The sequence below is a fragment of the Eptesicus fuscus genome, chromosome 10, assembly GCF_027574615.1.
Source record: "Eptesicus fuscus isolate TK198812 chromosome 10, DD_ASM_mEF_20220401, whole genome shotgun sequence".
In the NCBI taxonomy this organism is placed as follows: Eukaryota; Metazoa; Chordata; class Mammalia; order Chiroptera; family Vespertilionidae; genus Eptesicus; species Eptesicus fuscus.
This window is the reverse complement of record NC_072482.1, coordinates 39,158,692-39,178,555: the sequence shown is the minus strand read 5'-3', so window position 1 is coordinate 39,178,555 and position 19,864 is coordinate 39,158,692. Positions and strand designations below refer to the sequence as shown.

The following is a 19,864-nucleotide window of genomic DNA, read 5'->3' as shown; positions in this document are numbered from 1 at the left end:
GATTCTGGCTTAGTAGGTCTGAAGTGAGACCTGAGATTCTGCTAGCAAGCTTCCAGGAGTTGCTTTTCTGCTGGTGCATGGACCACACTTTGAACCAAAGTGTGTATTTCTAATTTCTTTGATAGTCTGCTACTTATATTACTATGGAAGAAGACAAATTTAAAAATGTTCTTCAGCTAGTGATTATAAAATATACTTAAGAAAGCTAAACAATGGCATGAAATTTTTATAGAACATTTAGTTGTGTTTTTTTTTACCCCAACAGGGACTGTATATCTTTTAGAACCATTTTGATCAGTAGCTGTTGCTCATTTTATCTGAATCAAAAGGGCAGTTTAGAAATGTCCTGAATGTCTATTCTCATAGTAGCAGTAGCTATAATAATAATAATTTATTTTCTGGATACTTTGTGACCTTCTTTCAGTCTGCTAGTCCTCAGCCATTTGCCTGGTGCATCCACTGTACAAGCTTTTGTGCCTGTAGAGAAAACATTTTATTAATTTTTTGGGATGGGATATGATGGCCAGCTTAGACTAATTGGGGAAGAAAGTTAATGCTGACTGGTAGAAATCCTCAGTTCTAAAAAGTTTTCCTGAATAAATTATAAAATGTTCTGTTTTCTCAGTTTAAACTTTTCCCTAATATTGGTGATGGTAATTTTTCTTTAATTTGGTTTAACTCTTCTATTGGAAGAGTGGTTGGATTATTGTCAATAATAATGATTATTGCCAACATTTATGGAGCTCTTATTCTGTGTCAGACACTGTACATGAAGTATTTTATTTCTCCCAACAACCCCCCTTTTCATTATCCATAAGGCCAGAGAGACTAAGTAACTTGCTCAGGTTTATTCAGCTGGTAAACGGGGAAGGTAGTATTTTAATGCTGATGGCCTGACTGTACAGTCCATATCAGAATCTTGAGAATTCCTCTAGGTTAGGAAGAAAAGGCCTAGAAGACATAAAAGGGCTTGACTTTTAATGAGAGGGGCTCAGATTATTCCCGATATAAGATACCTTTGTGAAGATTTGGAATGGAGAGGGAAAAGGGTGCCGAAGAAGGAATGACTTGGTGATATCCATGTTTACTAGGAACTTTCACATTTAATCAGCACCCATCAACTCTATGACATATTATCTTCACTAAAAAGAAAAGGACAGTCAATTCTCCATCTGTAGTGTCTGTTGCCTACCCCATCATTTTGGAAAAATCTTACTCTCTTGGTCTCCATGATGTTATTCTCTTCCTTCTTCTCTGGCTACTTTGATAACCATTTATTTCTCCAAGTCTTCCCATAAGTCTTCCTCAGGACTCATTCTTTGCTCATTTTACTCTATGTGCTCTTCTCCTTGTGACTTCAGACACTGGTGTGATTTTCATTGCCAGACTCCTGTGTGTCTGCAGCCCTGGCAGTCCTCTGCCGCCGAGAGCCCTCTGGATACTTCCTCCTACGTGCCGCACAAGTACTTCAAACACAAGATGTTTAAAAGTTTACCTGATCATCTCCTTCCAGATCTACTTCCTTTTCCTTTATGCTCTGTCCTGGATCATGATTTCACCATCTATGCCACCAGCCACTCCAGAAATCTGGGAGTAATCCTGAACTTTCAGTCTCACCTCTTATATCCATATCAATCACCAAGTCTATAGATTTATTCTTGTAACTTTCTTATCTGCCCATCTTTTCTATCACCAGTGCAGCTTCCTGAATCCAGGTTTCCATCATTTCTTGTAATTTAGTCTGGCTGCCCATCAGAATCACCAGGGGCTCTTTGAGATTATAGTGTTGGGTCGCACCCACAGAGATTTTGATTCAGTAGATCTGGGGTGGGGCCTAGGAATCTGTTTTTTAACAAGCAGATGATTCTTATCAGACTCTCCCAGGTCTGATCTAACCTATACATCTTCAGCAATTTCCTGCCATTTCTCCTTGTATAACCCCTACTTCAGGCCTGCTTGGTTGCTAAAGTAAGTGTTTTGTTTTGTTTTTTCTTTTGGGCTATTTGTATATATGTTTTTCTCCCTCCCTATTTGGTTGACAAATTTCTCTTTTATTCTTCAAGAATAAACATTGTTTATTCTCTCCTGTCCTAACATTGTTCTTTAGACTAGCCTCTGATATTGTTTTCATTATCCTGCACAGCAATTGACTTTTCATGCCTGTCTTCTCCTCTAAGAGATAATGAGTTTTGAGAGGTCAAGGAATAAGTAACCTGCCCCAATCACTTAGATCAGAAGAGGTGGAGAGACTGACTTGAAAGTCTGTTCTATTTACCCTTAAAATCTCTGGGATTTTAAGATACAGATCAGGTTAGGAATAAAAGCCTATTGGTGGGTCATGGATACAGACAACAGTATGATGATTACCAGAGGGAAGGGGGCTGATGAAGGCAGGTGGAAGAGGGTAAATGAGAGATAAATGGTGATGGAAGTAAACTAGACTTTGGATGGTGAGCACACAATGTAATGTGCAGATGATGTATTGTAGAATTGTATACTTTGAAACTATATAATTTTATTGACCAATGTAACCCCAATAAATTCAATTTTAAAAAACCTGTTGGTGGAGGTTTTTTTAAGGGAAGCTCCACTTTAGATGGATGATTTTTCTTCCCATTTTTTATAAAGGTATAATTTACACATAATAAAATTAACTCTAATTTTTAATGATTAATTTGTGAGTTTTGACACACATATGGTTGTATAAACATTACATGGCTTTAATACAGATAAAATTGTATAATGTTTGTAAATAAATCAGTCCCACTTGGCATGAGCTTTATGAAACAGCCACAAATACTTCTAAATAGGAAGTATTTCCCAAGAAAGAGTTAACCCTAAAGGCTCTGGAAGGGTTAAAGTAGTGTGTCTTGGTAATTCTTTTTTTCCAATTAAAAAAAATTGATTTGGGAGAGAGAGAGAGAGAGAGAGAGAGAGAGAGAGAGAGAGAGAGAAACATCAATGTGAGAAACGTAGATGTGAGAGAAACATCGATCAGCTGCCTCCCATACGTACCAAACCAGGGCTCGAACCCTCAACCTGGGTATGTGTTCCTGACTGGGAATCAAACCTGCCACCTTTTAGTGTATGGGATGACACTCTAACCCACTGAGCCACACTGGCCAGAGCATGTCCTGGTAATTCTTATTATTAAAATAAAGACTCTTGCTCATGAACTAGACTTGCTTTATTTAATATTTAGCTTTAGGTTTGCTTACATTTACTTTAAAACCACGATAGGGAACTCATTACCAAAAAATAAAATTCTTTCTACTTACAGAAAGAAAGATCCAGTAGTTAGAATTTTCTGAATTTAGGAATAACTTAGCTCCCTAAAATTTCTCATTGGTTCTAATTCTATGCTCTGAAAATAGAGAATAAATCTAGTCTTTCTTTAGGTCCTTTGGTATGTGATGAAGTCTCTTTTTTTCCAGGCTAGACATTCTTCCATCTTTCCCATCACTCTTGGTGTCATGGTTTCCAAAGCATTCGTGGTCCTAGGCCAGGTCTGCCAGATGCAGCACCTAAGAAAATGTGACCCTTGGTTTCTTTGAGTATCTCTTGTTTGTTTTTTTCTGCTAAGGGAACTTTTGTAGGTCTCTCATTTTCTTTTACTTGAGTTCTATCTTAAAATATCATTTGTACCTATAATTTAGAAAGAAATTGGGAAATTTTCTCTCTTAAATTTTTTCCTTTGTATTAAATTTATTGGGGTGATACTGGTTAACAAAATTATACAGGTTTCAGGTGCACAGTTCTACAGCACATCATCTACACTGTATTGTGTGTCCATCACCATTTATGCCCCCTATACCCTCCTCCACTTCCCTCCACCCTTCTCTTCTTCTGGCACACTGTTGTCCATGTCTATGAGTTTTTTCTCTTTTTGCTCAATATTTCAAAATGAATGGACATGGTGACTGAGTGGTACTGGAATAGCTGACAGGATACATGAGGCTATTGCTCCGCCTTCTTGGGCAAGTCTCTTAAGCTCCCTGAATCTCATTTTTAAGATAAAGGGATCATTTCTAAATCTAAAATTCTATACCTCTAATTTAGATAAAGGTTTAACATGCAATGTGAAAGACTTAAAATTATTAGTAAACTAGAGGCCTGATGCACGAAAATCATACAAGAGTAGGTCCTTGCAGCAGCAGCAGCTGCCTCGTGGCCTGTGGGCCCCCCCTCCACCCCCGCCCCCACTGGTCGTTCCAGAAGGTCATTCTGGAAGGTCTTTCCTCTGTCCGGTCTAATTAGCATATTATCTCTTTATTATATAGGATAGGCTCAAAATAAGAGCAAAATCACTAAGACACGAAGGCATAAGCATATTAATAAACCTATTAATACTATAAAGTATCAAAATGAGATAAACAATTTGACTAGAGTCAGTTTATATGTGTGCTATATAGGCCTCCTCCAAAAAAACTTTTCAAACAGAGAATTCCCAAGAATGTTACATAAAAGTCATTTGAATCTTGATATTCCTTGATGACAGAATTTGACTATAGTGTTGGCAGGAGAGACAGGGTTTTTTTTTAATTGAATTCCCCCTGCCACTAATAAATTCATGGTATTGGATCCCACCCACAAATGTGTAAGATTAGGATATTGACAACATACTAGAAAATATATATTCTTTTACTCTAATATGCATAATCTATATTTGGATTCAGTGTAACTTAAATGAATAGGGCACATAATTTACAATTAAGTTATTTAAACATTTGAGTTAATGAAAAACTGGATAATTCAATTTTTAAAATTTTATTTTTATTGTTGACACTATTACAGATGTCCCCCATTTTTCTCCCTCTTTGCCCACCTCCTCCCCTGGCCTTGGGCTATGTATATATGTTCTTTGGCTAGTCTCTCTACCTTCTTGATAATTCATTATGTTAAGGTAATACAAATTATATAAAGCTTCAGTACTCATTATTTCCCTTGTCTGTTCTATTTCCTTACAACTTTTTGTTGTTGTTGTTCAAGACTTGAGGGGACCTGTTAGTAATAGTGAGTTTTCATATCATTGTATAACACTATTGTGATGCACTCAGTCCTTCTTTTTAGTGGAAAAGGGAACATATAGAAGAAGCATAGGGCATTTGAATGTTGTTCGAGTACTAAATGAAATATTAATGCAAGTAAATTCAGAAGGACACAAATAACTGCAAAGATGGGAAATTTCATGGAAATATCGTAGGGTGGGAATTGTTATGCTGTTGTTCAGGTCGCTGACAATTACTACAACTTTCATAATAATCATTGGAAGTGGAATTTTTGAGAGCTGAAAGGGCTAATTTGAGAAGGATCTGGTGTGAAATGTGGCCTTTCTGTAGGCAGAACACAGGGTTTGTTAAGTGGTTGCTGCATGAATGCATGACTTGTGTTGTTGGGCAAAGAAGTAAGGGCATTGCCTTTTTTCTCTTGGAGAAAGCATTAAAGACATTGAGCCTCATAGGGCACACATGTACACACTAAATACCTGGTTGAGGTGTTGTTAACTTCAGGTTAAAATTGTGTGCCAACATAGAGGAGTATCTGGCAATAGCTGTAGAAAGGGGTTGTTGTACACCGAAGAAACCTTGAGTATCAGTAAATGTACAGTTGGATTTCACTGAAGGGATAGAGAATAAAGGACTGATATGAAAAAAATCCACTCTTCATTTATTCATTAAATAAATTTTTAGGCGCCTTGATAGGCCTTGCAATGTAAGAATGAAAGACCCAGCCCCTGCCTTCAGGGAGATTACATTTTAAAGGAAGGTGACTGAACAAGGTGATGAGTGCTCTAATGGAACAGAAACATGTGCAGGTACTTCGGCAGTGCAAAATGGGTCTCTGGTCAGTGGAAACTGTCTATTTTCTTGATCTGCTTTTCCTCACTTTCAATTCCATTCTTCCTCCTAATTATTATTTTAAAAAGTAACAATTTTCAGAAGTTAAAAAAAAAAAAAAAACACTTAAGGGATCACCTAGTTTCTTGGTACTTTAAAGTTGGTCCATGGACTATTAGCATAGCCTCAGTTGGAGCTTCCTAGAAAATGCAGAATCTTCCTAAAAATGGACTACATCCCAGCCTTACTGAGTCAGAGACTGCATTTTAGCATCTCCTACCTCCCCAGGTGATTCTTTTTTTAATCTAGTTTGTCCCTATATCAGGTTTTATAGATGAAGGACATGAAGACATTGTGCCCTATGCACAGTAGCAGAGCTGCCATGAAAACTCTGTTTACTGATAGTCTTGCATGATTTCTCTCATATCTATTAGTTCTTATCTACGCCCCCTCCACCTTTTCTCTCTTCTGTTGGCCTCTGTCAGTGCTTTATATTGTCAGATCTTCAGCTTCTTACTTCTCTCTCTTTCTATTAGTTTTCTCTTTAAAATTTTCTGTTGAATGAGAGAATGGTACAGGTTACCCACAGTATACATCAAAGAGAATACATTTTTATTTATTCTTGATTTCTGGAAAATTTGAGACCTATTTCTCTAATTTTTAAAAAAATTTTTTTAACTTATTGTTCAGAACATCTTATGAAGACAGTAGGAATTCTGTGTATGGATTAGAGTGAGCAATGATCTATGATGTTAGATTATTCCTTAAAGCAGTCCTTTTGTTATCTGTTTCAATCTCATGGAAAAAACAGTATCTGCCCTCAAGTTAATGGATAAGAATAGCACACTATAGCAACTCCTTCTTTAGTCACCTGAAGTAGAGAGGGCTTTAAGGTTTTCTATAATGTAGAAAAATAAACTTTTCTATAATGTAGAAAAATAAAGATCTAAATAGATAAGTACCCCCATGTTTTAAGGGGGCCTTTGGCATAGAAAGATATGAGCAAAGAAAGATAAAATGACAACATTAAGGAAAAGTGTACAATCACTGATAGGACCATAGTGACACAGTGTCTTCAAACAAAAAACCACTCCTCCCTCCTATGAGAGATTTACTCTCTCTCCTGTCCTTTTAAGTATTTTAGTTTATTTTTAGTCTGGAATACATTTTGATTTAAGTGGTAGAACCATAATTTCCATGAATAGACAGATAATAGGCTTCCTAAAAGCTATGAAATAAAATCAGTTTTTCTTGTTCTCATATTTGTTTTTCTTCCAAGTCATTATTCTACCTTTATAGCAACTCTTATTTTGTAGAAACCATAGTTATTATATTACTTCTGACTTTGGAGACTGTGATTAAATATTGTTCCACTTGTGTTTTATGTCTTGAATCTTATTTTCTTTTGACAGTATATAAAAACATTCATTTAGTTTTAAGTAAACTATTTTGAAATATAATTATCTAATATATAGTTTTATTAAAATGGACAGTTTAAAATACTGAACATTGTAATGAGCAAGTAAATTAAATTTATTTTGGTTAGCTTTGGGAACTGGCTAAAAGGTAGAATTTTTTTATTTTTTACTATTTTAAAAGTATATAATATCCCTGAAAATAGAACATAGAAATGCTTTGCATTACCAAGAAGAAAGTAGACATTAGTTTCACAACCTTTTAAATGCTGTTTAACTTAAAAAATTTAATTTCAATATCTTCTTAAAATGTATTAGAAAATTAATTTTTGTTAACTGCATATTTCATTTTCATGCTTGTCTTAGAAATATTTTACTTCTGGCAGAACTATTGTAAAATTAATTCATGGATGTATATTTAAATATTAAGGACACTTTATTCATTTTAAATGAAATAGTGTGTTTTATTTTATACGTATATTTTTACACAGATGTAAGGTAAAGGATTTATAGCTTTAGAGAAAAGCTATAAATTGGTTATGTTTATGGGTAAAAAAATAGACTCATGTTCTCAAGGAAAATTTTAGAAAAATGTCTTGAATATAATGATTACCATTTTAATAATTTATAGATCTGTAATGATCTCTAAGTTAATATCCCAAATATAACTGTACTTTTGTCTTCAGTGTCCAGAAATATCCCAGGAAATGGCTTTCATTGCTCCACACCTCTTCAGTGTACTAATTCTTTCCTGTCTTAGACATAGGTGGGAGCAGCTTCCAAACTGCACTGACAAATTTCACGTTTAATATGGAAGACAAGTTTCTCCTTAAAGTATGTTTCTGTCTATGAAGTATCTCATTAACTTCTCATCTCATCCCAAGTTTGTTCTATATTTTTAGTGAGCTTTATTTCTTGTCTTTGTTCTCTAGGTTCTCTGTAAAACATAATGTGTGCCATATGTAACAAAACTTCATTTTCAAAAGCTGCTCACGAGACTTAGTCTTGTTTCTTTGGTTTTTATGTCATGTATTTTTGTTGGGACTCACAGGACAACAATCTGTATTTGGTCAATTTAGGAAAACCAAGTTGAAACACAATTCCTAAAAAATTCATTTTATAAAACATACTAGAGGCCTGGTGCATGACATTCATGCACAGGGGCGGGGCGTGGGGTCCTCAGCCTGGCCTGCACCCTCTCACAGTCTGGGACCCCTTGGGGGATGTCTGCTGCCGGCTTAGGCCCGATCCCCTTGGGAATCGGGCCTAAGCCGGCAGTCAGGCATCCCTCTCACAGTCCAGGACCTTTTGCTCCTTACCACCTGCCTGCAGTGGAGGCGGGAGAGGCTCTTGCCACTGCCGCTGCGCTCGCCAGCCGTGAGCCGGCTGAGTAGCGCTCCCCCTGTGGGAGCACACTGACCATCAGGGGCAGCTCCTATGCTGACTGCCTGCCCCCTGGTGGTCAGTGTGCATCATAGCAACTGGTCGTTCTGCCATTCGGTCAATTTGCATATTAGCCTTTTATTATATAGGATTGTTTGATGAATTTTATGTTATTTTGTTCTCTCTATAGATAAACGTGTGGAAAATTGGCCTCTAATGCAGTCTCCATGGCCTACGCTTTGTATAAGTACTCTTTATCTCCTGTTCGTGTGGCTGGGCCCAAAGTGGATGAAGGCCAGAGAACCTTTTCAGATGCGCTTAGTGCTCATTGTCTATAATTTTGGGATGGTTTTGCTTAATCTTTTTATCTTCAGAGAGGTACGTTTACTAAATTCACTTTATAATTCCCCTGGGTTATTGGAAATTAAAAAAAGAAAATATGTAAAACCATCATTGTAACATTGTACCACAAGGTAACTTAGTTACTCGAAAACATGTCAAACTCAAAGGCTAACATGGGCCAAATTAACGAGGCATGGGGCCCATGGGCCACGAGTTTGACATGCTTGCTCTAAAAATAAATTTTATATTATTGACATTTTTCATTTTTGGATAACAAAAATATAAAATACATAAGGTATAGGACAGGTGTTTAAAAGGAAATTTTGAAGTAGGCAGACTGGGTTCTAAAACCTTATGAGTTGTTCTGACATTGGAAATTATTTAACTTTTCTGAGACTCATTTTCCCATAAAATGGGGAAAATACCTACCTTCTAGGGTATCAGAGGTAAAAGTGAAGTAATTTTTGAAGTAATAGTATTTAGTACATATTAACTACTCAGTAAATAGTTGCACATATTTATTTATAATTCTTACTCAGCAGTTTCAGGTTCATAACTGATCAAACTATGCAGATGTAAAATGCCAATTTCAAATTAAATCCTATTATATAATGTCATTGTAATTTGGATTGAAGGTAAAATGAGTTCACTGTTCTATAATATTGCTACTAATCATTGTATACTTCTCTGGGCACTAGCAAATTCTTTAATTGACAACTTAGGCTACGGAATCTCAACTTGGTAAAAAACTTTTTTACCTAATTTGTTAGATACAAACCACTTGAGATCAAAAATAAAAATCAATACAACTCTTAGATCTGAGGCATGGTCAATCAAAATTTCTCTTAATATTATGAAGTAGATAGAATTGATGTCTTAGTCTAAAAGTGACGTGTGATTTCTAATTTATTCTAAATTTCAGAATAAATTGAGACAGTAAATTGTAAATATTCCGACACATTAAATGTTTAATGCATTTGAAATATTTTAGATAATATCACTTTTTAAAATAATTTCAAAGATTGCATATTGTATTTAGGGCTCTTAAATGCTGTATCTACTAAAACTTTACTCCAAATATTATTCCCTTTTTTTCCAGTTATTCACGGCATCCTATAGAGCAGGATATAGCTATATTTGCCAGAGTGTGGATTATTCTGATAATGTTAATGAAGTCAGGGTAAGTACATTAACTTCTAATCAGTCAAAGAGGATCTAATTTTATAGTCCCCAGTCTGTGAAAAACATACTTTTATATAGTGGTAGAAGTGTACTGGATTGTTTTGTGTCAGTAAAGCTATTTTTTTTAAAGTACATAATTTAAACTCTGTTTTCTTACCTACAGTGTTTTTCATTTGGTGTGTGAGTGTGAATATGTGTTGGATTACTAGATTGCAGTACTTTAAAAAAAGTTCTGTGCTTAATGTAAAGATATTTTAGATTGTTGCTGTTTTTGGTCAAGAATAGAAATTCATAAAGAGATTCTAATTTTTGTTAAGAAAGTCTGAGGAAAAACAAATGTTTTATAAACTATGTAATGTTTAGTAAATTAGGTATAGCACAATTTGTATAGGTATAGACTAGTTTTTATTATATTTGCTGAAAAATAAACCAATAGTAATAGAATGTTATCTTATTTTATTTTCCAATCACCTACATTAATAAATTTACCATTTTACTCAAATGGAAAAACAATAGTTACTTTATTAAGTATTTATCAAACTGCTCTTGTGTTCTGTGGTTCATATTTAAAGATATGTATACATAAAACATATGTAAACATGTTAATATGTTTTATGTTACATGTAATATATGTAGTAATAGCGTGATATGTAGTAGCTTCCCTTGAAAACACTAGCGTTTTGGAATTGGGATTGGATAATATAAATAGCAATATTCATCAAGATCCAAGATCAAACTGCTTTAATGTACTTACCACGATTTGTCCATGCCTTCATTTCCTTATTAGAAGACTTATGTGCCGATGAAAAAAATCACCCCTTTGGTTGTCATAATTTGTTTTATTCATTTAACATATGTGTACTGAATAGCAATCATATGCAGATAGTGTGAGGGGCACTGAAGACACGGAAAAGACAGGGGAACCCTGCCTTTATGGAGTTGACATTTTTGTGAAGAGTGGGAGAGGCAAACAGTAGTCATGTCACAAATGGCTAGCAAGGAAATCAGACCTGTGGTGTGAATGAAAAGAATGAGGGGAGTACTTTATTTAGATTTCTTGGCTAGGAAAAAAATATTTTTCTGATAACTATATTGTCAGAGAACCTCGTCAGGGAGAAGAAAAGGAAAAAGTGTTTAACTTGCTTTCTTTTAGGACTGCACTTAGAAAAACCCCTTGGGTAAAACAACAAACTAATATTTTTAGGATAAAGTTTTAAAATACCGCCCTGGTAATTGTGAAACTGCATAACCAGTCACTTCTTCAAAAAATTAGCTATTGTGAGACTGTAATCTAGGAGGAGAAAGAACCAGAGATTCTCAACAGGTTGCATGTGAAATTTTCCTCCCTGTCTCTTCTCCTCTTAATATTAGATGTAGTAGAATAAATATTTTACTCAGTGACTTGTTTTTGTATTTGTTGTTATATAGCCAAGAAGTATCACTTTTCACTTTGATGTAGCTATTCAAAGATAACTAATGCAGTTTACAAATGAAAGATAGGAATTATTTATTACTGTTCATAAATTGTGGCTAATTTAGAGGCCCAGTTTTTTTGTTTGTTTTTTTTTGGGGGGGGAGCGGGGGGAGGATAAGACATTATATTTTACCTTCTAGATAAAGTTTACTATGCCAAAATGGTTACTTTATTTTAAGGTACTAACATAATAGTGAATATTAAATATATGTGTTGCTGTGAGTAGTTAACTATTTTAAGCCTATTTTAACTATATTATTACTCAAGCAAATTCAGTGAATAATTCTCAACCTGTAAATAAAAGGTTTTATTTTCTCTTTGGCCCACACTTTATGTAATTTTGTTTTTCAAAAGAAAAAACAAATAACCAAAATCCTGTGATATATCAACAGCTGCAGGGATAAAATTAGGAAGGGATCTATTACCTCTAAAACATCTAAGCCTATGAATGAAGGTGTTAGACAACACCTGAACACACAAAGGTTTATTCAGTTATGTACTCCCTAGGGCACGTATCATAAAAAGTACTTGACATAAAAATTGGAGTTTAGGCTTCTATTATAATAGAATTCTTTAAAATATTTTAAAACATATATACAGAGGTCACCTCTCACTGGATCCCTGGCTCCTTAATCTCAGCAGTATAGTAATCTTTCTGTACCATCTGGTGTCTTAATTAGAGCCCCCCAAAGAAAAGACTTATCTATGTAAGCAGGATTACATTTATGACCTAGGAAATGTTTGTTGTTTCTGTTTATTTATTTTAATCTACCATTTTAAAGATTTTACTGCCTAATGCAAACTTCTGTGATTAGGTACTTTGTTGCATGTGTTAAAGGGAGAGAGAGAGAGAGAGACAGAGAGAGAGAGAGAGAGAGAGAGAGAGAGAGAGACAGAGACACAGAGACACACACTAACAGAGACTGGTTGCTATCCATAAACGTACTTACAGTAATATGAAGTATAATATAGACTAAGCATGAACAATTGAAGTGCAATGTACCTTTACAAAGTAAATACCTCAGTTTCTTAACCAAATTGAAAAACGTAGCAATGTGAATGTATTTACAGCTCTTGGTATGACAGCAGTTTGGTACTACGTGGATCCAGCACATGAAATTTTTTCTATATTGTTAGTACAGAGTGGAAACAGATTTGGACTCTTGTCTTTCTCATTTTCCCCCATGGATAGATGCCTAGATTTCACACCTACTTATGTAAAAATGATTTCATTCCTTGTACATATTGTGTAGTGAAAATTATTTAGGACTTATATACAATGAGTAGAAAACTATATGATGGTATCAATAATATGCTTTTTCTTTCTTTATACAGATAGCTGCTGCTCTGTGGTGGTACTTTGTATCTAAAGGAATTGAGTATTTGGACACAGTGTTTTTTATCCTAAGGAAGAAAAACAACCAAGTCTCTTTTCTTCATGTATATCATCACTGTACAATGTTTACATTGTGGTGGATTGGAATTAAGTGGGTCGCAGGGGGACAAGGTGAGCATTTTCAGAAACATATCTGCATTTATTAAATTATGTAAATATGTTGGGTGGAAAGTAGTGAGAACCTGGGAATTTGAGTTGGTCCATAATTTAACTTGCTTTCATGATTATTTCTGTATTAATTTTATTGTAAAGAAATTTGAAGAAAGTAAAGCTTTAGCTTTTTGCCTGTGACTACTTTAAAACTAAAGATTCGCCCCAGATATGAGCATAAAATAATTATAAATGTAGAAAATAATATTTTGATGAGGAGCAGTTCTAGTAGTTTTCATCCAAAGGATATCAAGATATAGCTTCTCAGTCTGTAGGCTCCATTCCAGTTCAAGCCAAGAGCTCACTCCTGCTCTAAAATATGCCTTAAAATCAGCCTGTTGATTCTTACCCAAAGGAAATTATACAGACAGTCCTCGGGTTACGTAGGATTCGATGTACGTCGTTTCGTGGTTACATCTCCATCTCCCATCTACCTAATAAAAAGAGTAACATGCTAATTGACCATACCTTAACGATGCCCACCAGCCAACCAGGAGTGAGTATGCAAATTAATCCAGCAAAGATAGTGGGTTAATTTGCATATGCAGGCACAGAGCAGCCAGGACGGGGCGGGATGCTTGCATCATCGCTATGGCGACGACGCAGGCGTTCTGCACCACCCCAGCTGCTCCCGGCCTCTGGGCAGTGTGGGAAGGCAGAAAGGCAGCTCTGGGCCAGAGCAGAAAGGCGGCTCTGGCCAGAGTGAAGGCGGTGCTCGCAGCCAGGGGAAGGAAGGCCCATTCTTGCATGAATCTTCGTGCATCGGGCCTCTAGTTTATTTATAAAAACGTTCCGTCATTTTGACATATGTACATATGTGCATTATGTTTTTTATTATTTATTTACCACAAGTAAAGGTCAGGAATTATCTTTCTTTTGAATTTTTTTTACTGTTTCACTTCATCACTGCTGTGTATGTGCTCCATGTGAATGATGTAGGTGCTTATGTAGGTGGGTTCCAACTTACGGCGAAAATCGCGTTACATTGCGCCATAGGAACGGATCTCCAACGTAACCCTAAGACCTACTGTATATTGCTTTGTTCATGTTAAAGATAATCTGAATTCATAGTTTAGCTAAGATCTGCCTCTAGCTTTTTAGATGCCTATAGATTGAAGATGATTTACATTCCTCTGATGAGGACCCATGGTACAAGTCATTATAGTACAGTTCACTATTTTCCGTTTAAAATTATTTAGAAGCCTAAGAAATATTTTTGTAGGTATTTATATTGGCACATCTAAAGGCAATAATGAGACATTTGAAAATTTACTTAAACCATTATATGTTGATTACATTCCCCCCACCCCCCCACAAGAATAATAGGATGAAAAGTAATATAGGTAATTCTATATTGGGGCCCACTTAAACTACTAGAGTACCCCACTTGAAAGCTCACTATTTTAAAAGTCCTTTGCATTTGAAGAACATCCATTTTTTATATGTTAAAAGCCTGAGTGTAAAATTAAAAATATCTATCATGATCTGAAGAGAAAGCTTTTCAATAGTACTATTTTACAACTTTTATTCCTAATCTTTACTCAAGATTGTTAGGAAATAAAGTAGACTCATTTGTTTCATATCCAAATAGTTTAGTGACCAATAAAATTTTCTATACCTTGTAATTTCCTCTTCTTTTAAAGCATTTTTCGGAGCCCAGCTGAATTCCTTCATTCATGTGATTATGTACTCATACTATGGGCTAACTGCATTTGGCCCATGGATTCAAAAGTATCTTTGGTGGAAACGATACCTGACCATGTTGCAGATGGTAAGTTAAATGTTCTAAAGTTTCTTCTGGTGCAACACTGAAAATGTTTGAGTTTATTGTAAAGTGCTGAGTGATTTTTGACAATTTTCTATTACAAATTCAACTCTGTGAGCCAGCTTTGGCAGTTGAGGTAGCTTGGCTCTGAGCTACCTGTTCATAGACTTATGGGTTACGGCCACTTGCTTTTTAAATGTCTTTAAAAGACTAGACTAGCTCTTGTCTAAGAGAGTATTCTTTACAAATAAATATCTGTGAAGTGGATGAGTAAAGATCTAAGCACACCACAAAGTACATAGACTCATGTATGACTAGAAAAATAATATAACTCTTTCTTAGGTGATTTTTAAAATATTTACTTAAAATATTATTTCTCTTCATCCTGTTTGCTGTCCAGTTTTCAGTAGTTGTTAACAAATCCCATACATTTAGAATAAAAGTTGAAGAAAGACATAGAGCCAAGAAAGGGTTGGGGTAAAGGACGGGAGCAAGGCCTGGAGAACTCCTCTTACTTCGCCAACACCAAGTCCTTGCAGAGCAGAGCTAGGTATTCTCAGTCACTAGCAGACAGTTTTCAGCACATACCCCAGCAGGACTTCATATAGCATTTGGGTGCTTCACTGTAACATTCAGAGCTGGACACTGGCTCAGTAATGAAACTGGAAACCCAGACCAACCTGGTAGTATTTTCAAGCCTTGGAATTTATTATAATTTGCTTTAATCATAGCATGCACACAATTTTATCAGTGAAATCACATTTGGAAATATTATCCATCTCTGCTTTAAGTTGCCAAACAGCTGGCTAACCAAACAGGAAACACAACTTTTGGGGAATGCTGGGTGTGAAGGATTCATTGGTAATTAAAATGCTACAGGAAGCTTCCTTCAGTTTTTGTGTAAGCTGTGTATACAGTTTGTGTAATTTATTTCTCTTAGTAATTAGTAAGTGGTCCCAAGAAAATGAAGAGATTACAAAAATCACATGAACTATTGATACCTATTTTGTTGGAGCCTGCACTTGACTCTCTTTGAGCGATGCCATACTCAATCACACCCACAGACACACCCTTTTTCGGTGATGCCAGTTCCAAGAACCATTGTGAAATCAAAAGTTCTTAAAATCTGGACTTGCCATGGAAAAATTTTTAAGTAGTTAGCATGATATAAATTTGGGGCTTACCTGGAATAAATTATTTTAATAATATTTAATATAATAATACTGATAAAACTATCCTTAAAGAGAAACCACGAAAGTCCATTCCAAATAGGATGTTAATTTATGAAGGCTAGTGTATTTCCAGTTCTTACAACAGATAAATCATGTAGGTTAATCTTGTAAAAACATAACACAGGTTAACACCATGAAATTCATAATTTTTATTTTGAGAACCTTTTATTTATTATATATTAGAATTTAAGCTGATTTGCCTTATCTTAATTAAAAGCATCTTAATTTTGGCTTTTCTCCTTTTAAAAACTCTTCAAGTTGTAAGTGATTCTCTCTTTTTGCACTATTTTCAACTACCTACTGAATTTTACCAAAGATCGTAGCTTTTAAAGAATAGTGTTAATTCAAATTCCTATTACTTGTCTGCTATTTTGTAAGAAGTTCATTTTAAAACTATAGATACCAACTTGCTCACAATTTTGTGGAAAGAAATCGGTCTAAAATGTGGGAGCAACACAAAAATTGAAGAGCCTCCAATACTATTACTTTACTCTCTTAGGCCACTGATATTCTCTCTCATTAGATAATATTATTCACTAGAGGCCAACCAAGTGCATGAAATTTGTGCACTGGTAGGGTCCATAGTGGCTGCCAGCTGCCTGCCGGGGCCTCCCTCCCATCCCCCAGCCGGCCCCACTCCCTGGTCGAACTCCCAGAAGAACTCCCTGTTGACAATTTGCATACTACGCTTTTATTATGTAGGATTATTATCCAACACATATTCACTGAGTCCGGATACTGTGCCAAAGACTCAGGAATCATCATAGCAAAACAGTGTCCTGCCCTTTGGAGTTATATACTAGTGGAAAGATGGGTGATCCAGAAGTCAATTTTAGATAGCTATCATTCTTATAAAGGAAAAACCCCCACACAAAACAAAAACCCTTTGGTGAATGGGATTGAAATGGCCAGTTGGGTGGAGTTCTAGTCATCAGGAAACCTTACTGAGGAGATGGCATTTGAGCAGCTACCTGAATGAGCAAGAGCCAGGAGTGGGAGCCAGAGAACTATTAAACTTTGGATAAGGTGGCAGAATTTGGGCCTGTCTTAGCTATCTAGAAGATTCTGAAGTTGTTTGCTATGCATTTGCTTCTGTTTTCCAGGTTCAGTTCTTTGTGACCATTGGACACACAGCAATGTCTCTTTACACGGATTGCCCCTTCCCGAAGTGGATGCACTGGGCTCTGATTGCCTACACCATCAGCTTCATATTTCTCTTTCTCAACTTCTACATTCGGACATACAATGAGCCTAAAAAATCAAACACTGGAAAAACAGCTGTGAATGGTATTTCAGCCAATGGTGTGAGCAAATCAGAAAAACTGGTGATAGAAAATGGAAAAAAGCAGAAAAATGGAAAAGCAAAAGGAGAGTAAATTGAACTAGGTCTTAACTGTTGTTGACAGTGAGGAAGCTCCCATTTCAGATAAAATTTTAGGGAAAACAAGCAAATGAGGGTTTGGGGTGGGGAGAAAAATGGCAAATGTGCTCCTATGTATTAGTGACCTTTAGATTGAGTAAAGTGTTAACTATGATACCCAGATGTTTTATTTATGATGTTTTTATTTTAAACATTTTTTTTATTAGCTTTCATGTTGTCCAGACCAAAGCAATTATTATGTGACTTTGGAGGCTCTCCCTCTGTTCACATCGTCTGTCTATTGCATGAAATTTCTCATGTATCTTATATGCAGTTATTCTTCAGTCCGATGATCACAGAAACACAGTCTTTATGAGTTTTTTTGGGTTTTTTTTTTTGCTAAATTACTAATTACCTACTGATTAAATCAGTTACTTTACATTTGCTGGTCCAAAGCTGGAAATGCAGATACTTTAAAATTTGCACATTTGAATTTGCTGACTGGAATGATCGAATCTCTCCACCTCTGGTTTGAATATACCTTTTTGGTTGTAATTAAATTTTTAAAATCTGATGATCTCTGTAGACTTTTAGAGGCTTGATGATGATGGTGTTGGTGAAAATAAGAAAGAATTACAGTAAAATCCTGTCTGGCGACCCAGAGGTCACCATGACTTGTGGCACAAATCACTGCGGGAAACAGTTTTTGTGAAAAGGCAGCCTTTCAATATTTTTATGACTATCAGAAATACATTATGGAAATTAAGATTATTGTCTGATTGGAATGTGAAACAACTCATGTCTTTATTGATGACATCATAAATAGTTACATTAATGTGCTGTTAGGAGACAGTATGTTGATTTTTACCAGACTTCTAATGTTTTGATTTGCGGCTGTTAACCGATTTTTCATATGTGGAAATATACCTACCTCTTCTGTTGGAAAGAACATTTAAAATTAAATAAATTTTAATTTAAAAAATCAAGGAGTCCTCTATTGTAGATCTTAATATTAACTATCCAATCCACTAGTGTTTTTTTTATTTTTTATTTTTTGCTTTTTTACAAATGGGCATACACCAAATTTTTCTGTGAAACTATTCTTCTCTTTCAATGTGTTTAATTTTGGAGTGATATTTTTCTTGTGACAGAGTTGCAAGATCTTATTTATTAACCAGACTAGTAGCCCTGCGCACGAATCCGTGCACCAGTAGCTCTCTGCGAGGCCTGGCCACTCCACACCCCCTGCCCAGAGACCCATCTGTGGCCAGGTGCGGAACGCTTGCCTTGTTGCTGTGGCTCTCAGCGGCCGCTCCCCTTACCCCCCAGGACGGGGGGACTCTGATGGGGCTGAGAGGACTGGGCACTGCCATCTTGTGGCTATGGGCGCCGCCATCTTTGTGATGGAGTGACAGTTAATTTGCATATTACCCTTTTATTAGGTAGGATATGAAGTGTAAACCCATTTTGGTGCAATATTCATGACTCCTTGGTGCTAAAAATCATTAAATTCAGTGCTTGATTGTTATAAGGTGTTAATTGTTAAGACACAAAATGAATAAAAATGAGAGTAGTCAGAACTAGAAAGTTAAATTTGCTGTTTACAAATGAAGTATTTCATGTAATATAAATGAACAACTGGAAATTCACTAAGAAAGAGAAGTTGTACAGTGTCTTATTACAGAGGTCAAATTGTTAGGGGTGTTGCACAGGAATCATTATGGGAAGAGAAAATGAATCTTTCTAAGTATCTCAAGATGTCAAAACTGCATGTGCAGGATGTATGCTTTTTGTGCAGACCAACTATTTAAGAATATTTGTAAACTATAAAATATTTATTGTGCTTTAAAATTATACACTTTTCCCCCAAAAAGTATGCAGTCATGAAAATTATAGAAAATTTGCAACAAATATAGCAGTTTGGTCTAAGAGGATTCAGCACCTGTGTTTTTGCTGCTCAGTGTGTAATGACTAGAGATTTGTAAATCTTTGTGAACATTCTGTACTGGTTCCCCAGAGCTATTCATTCCCTGCTACCTGATTTCAGCACAATAAATATACTACTGCTGTGGGAAAACTGACATTTTGTTAATCAGTTTATTATAAGGTAAATTATCTACTAGATTGGTGTTTATTCAATTCAGTTGTTCTAAATTCTGCCAATTTCTAATGCAGAAAATAAATGAAATTAGAACTTGGATGTCTACAATTTCTGATAAAATTTTATGATAGCATAGTGTTACTTTAAAAATTAGTTGCTTTTGGATCCAGACACAAAACATATTTTCTTCTAAATTAGTCTTACATTTGTCATTTCAAATGTAAGCT

At 35.5% G+C, this 19,864-nt stretch overlaps 1 protein-coding gene across 1 annotated transcript in view; it reads left to right on the top strand.

Moving 5' to 3' along the window:
* Positions 1–19,617, top strand: part of ELOVL4 (ELOVL fatty acid elongase 4) — a 35,777-nt gene extending 16,160 nt beyond the window's left edge. The window contains exons 2-6 of the mRNA XM_054722300.1: positions 8,826–9,013; positions 10,077–10,157; positions 12,969–13,140; positions 14,823–14,950; positions 17,280–19,617. Of these exons, the coding sequence (XP_054578275.1) occupies positions 8,826–9,013; positions 10,077–10,157; positions 12,969–13,140; positions 14,823–14,950; positions 17,280–17,552 (842 nt within the window). The 3' untranslated portion in view covers positions 17,553–19,617. The remainder of the gene's footprint in view (positions 1–8,825; positions 9,014–10,076; positions 10,158–12,968; positions 13,141–14,822; positions 14,951–17,279) is intronic.
* The last annotated feature ends 247 nt before the right edge of the window (positions 19,618–19,864 follow it).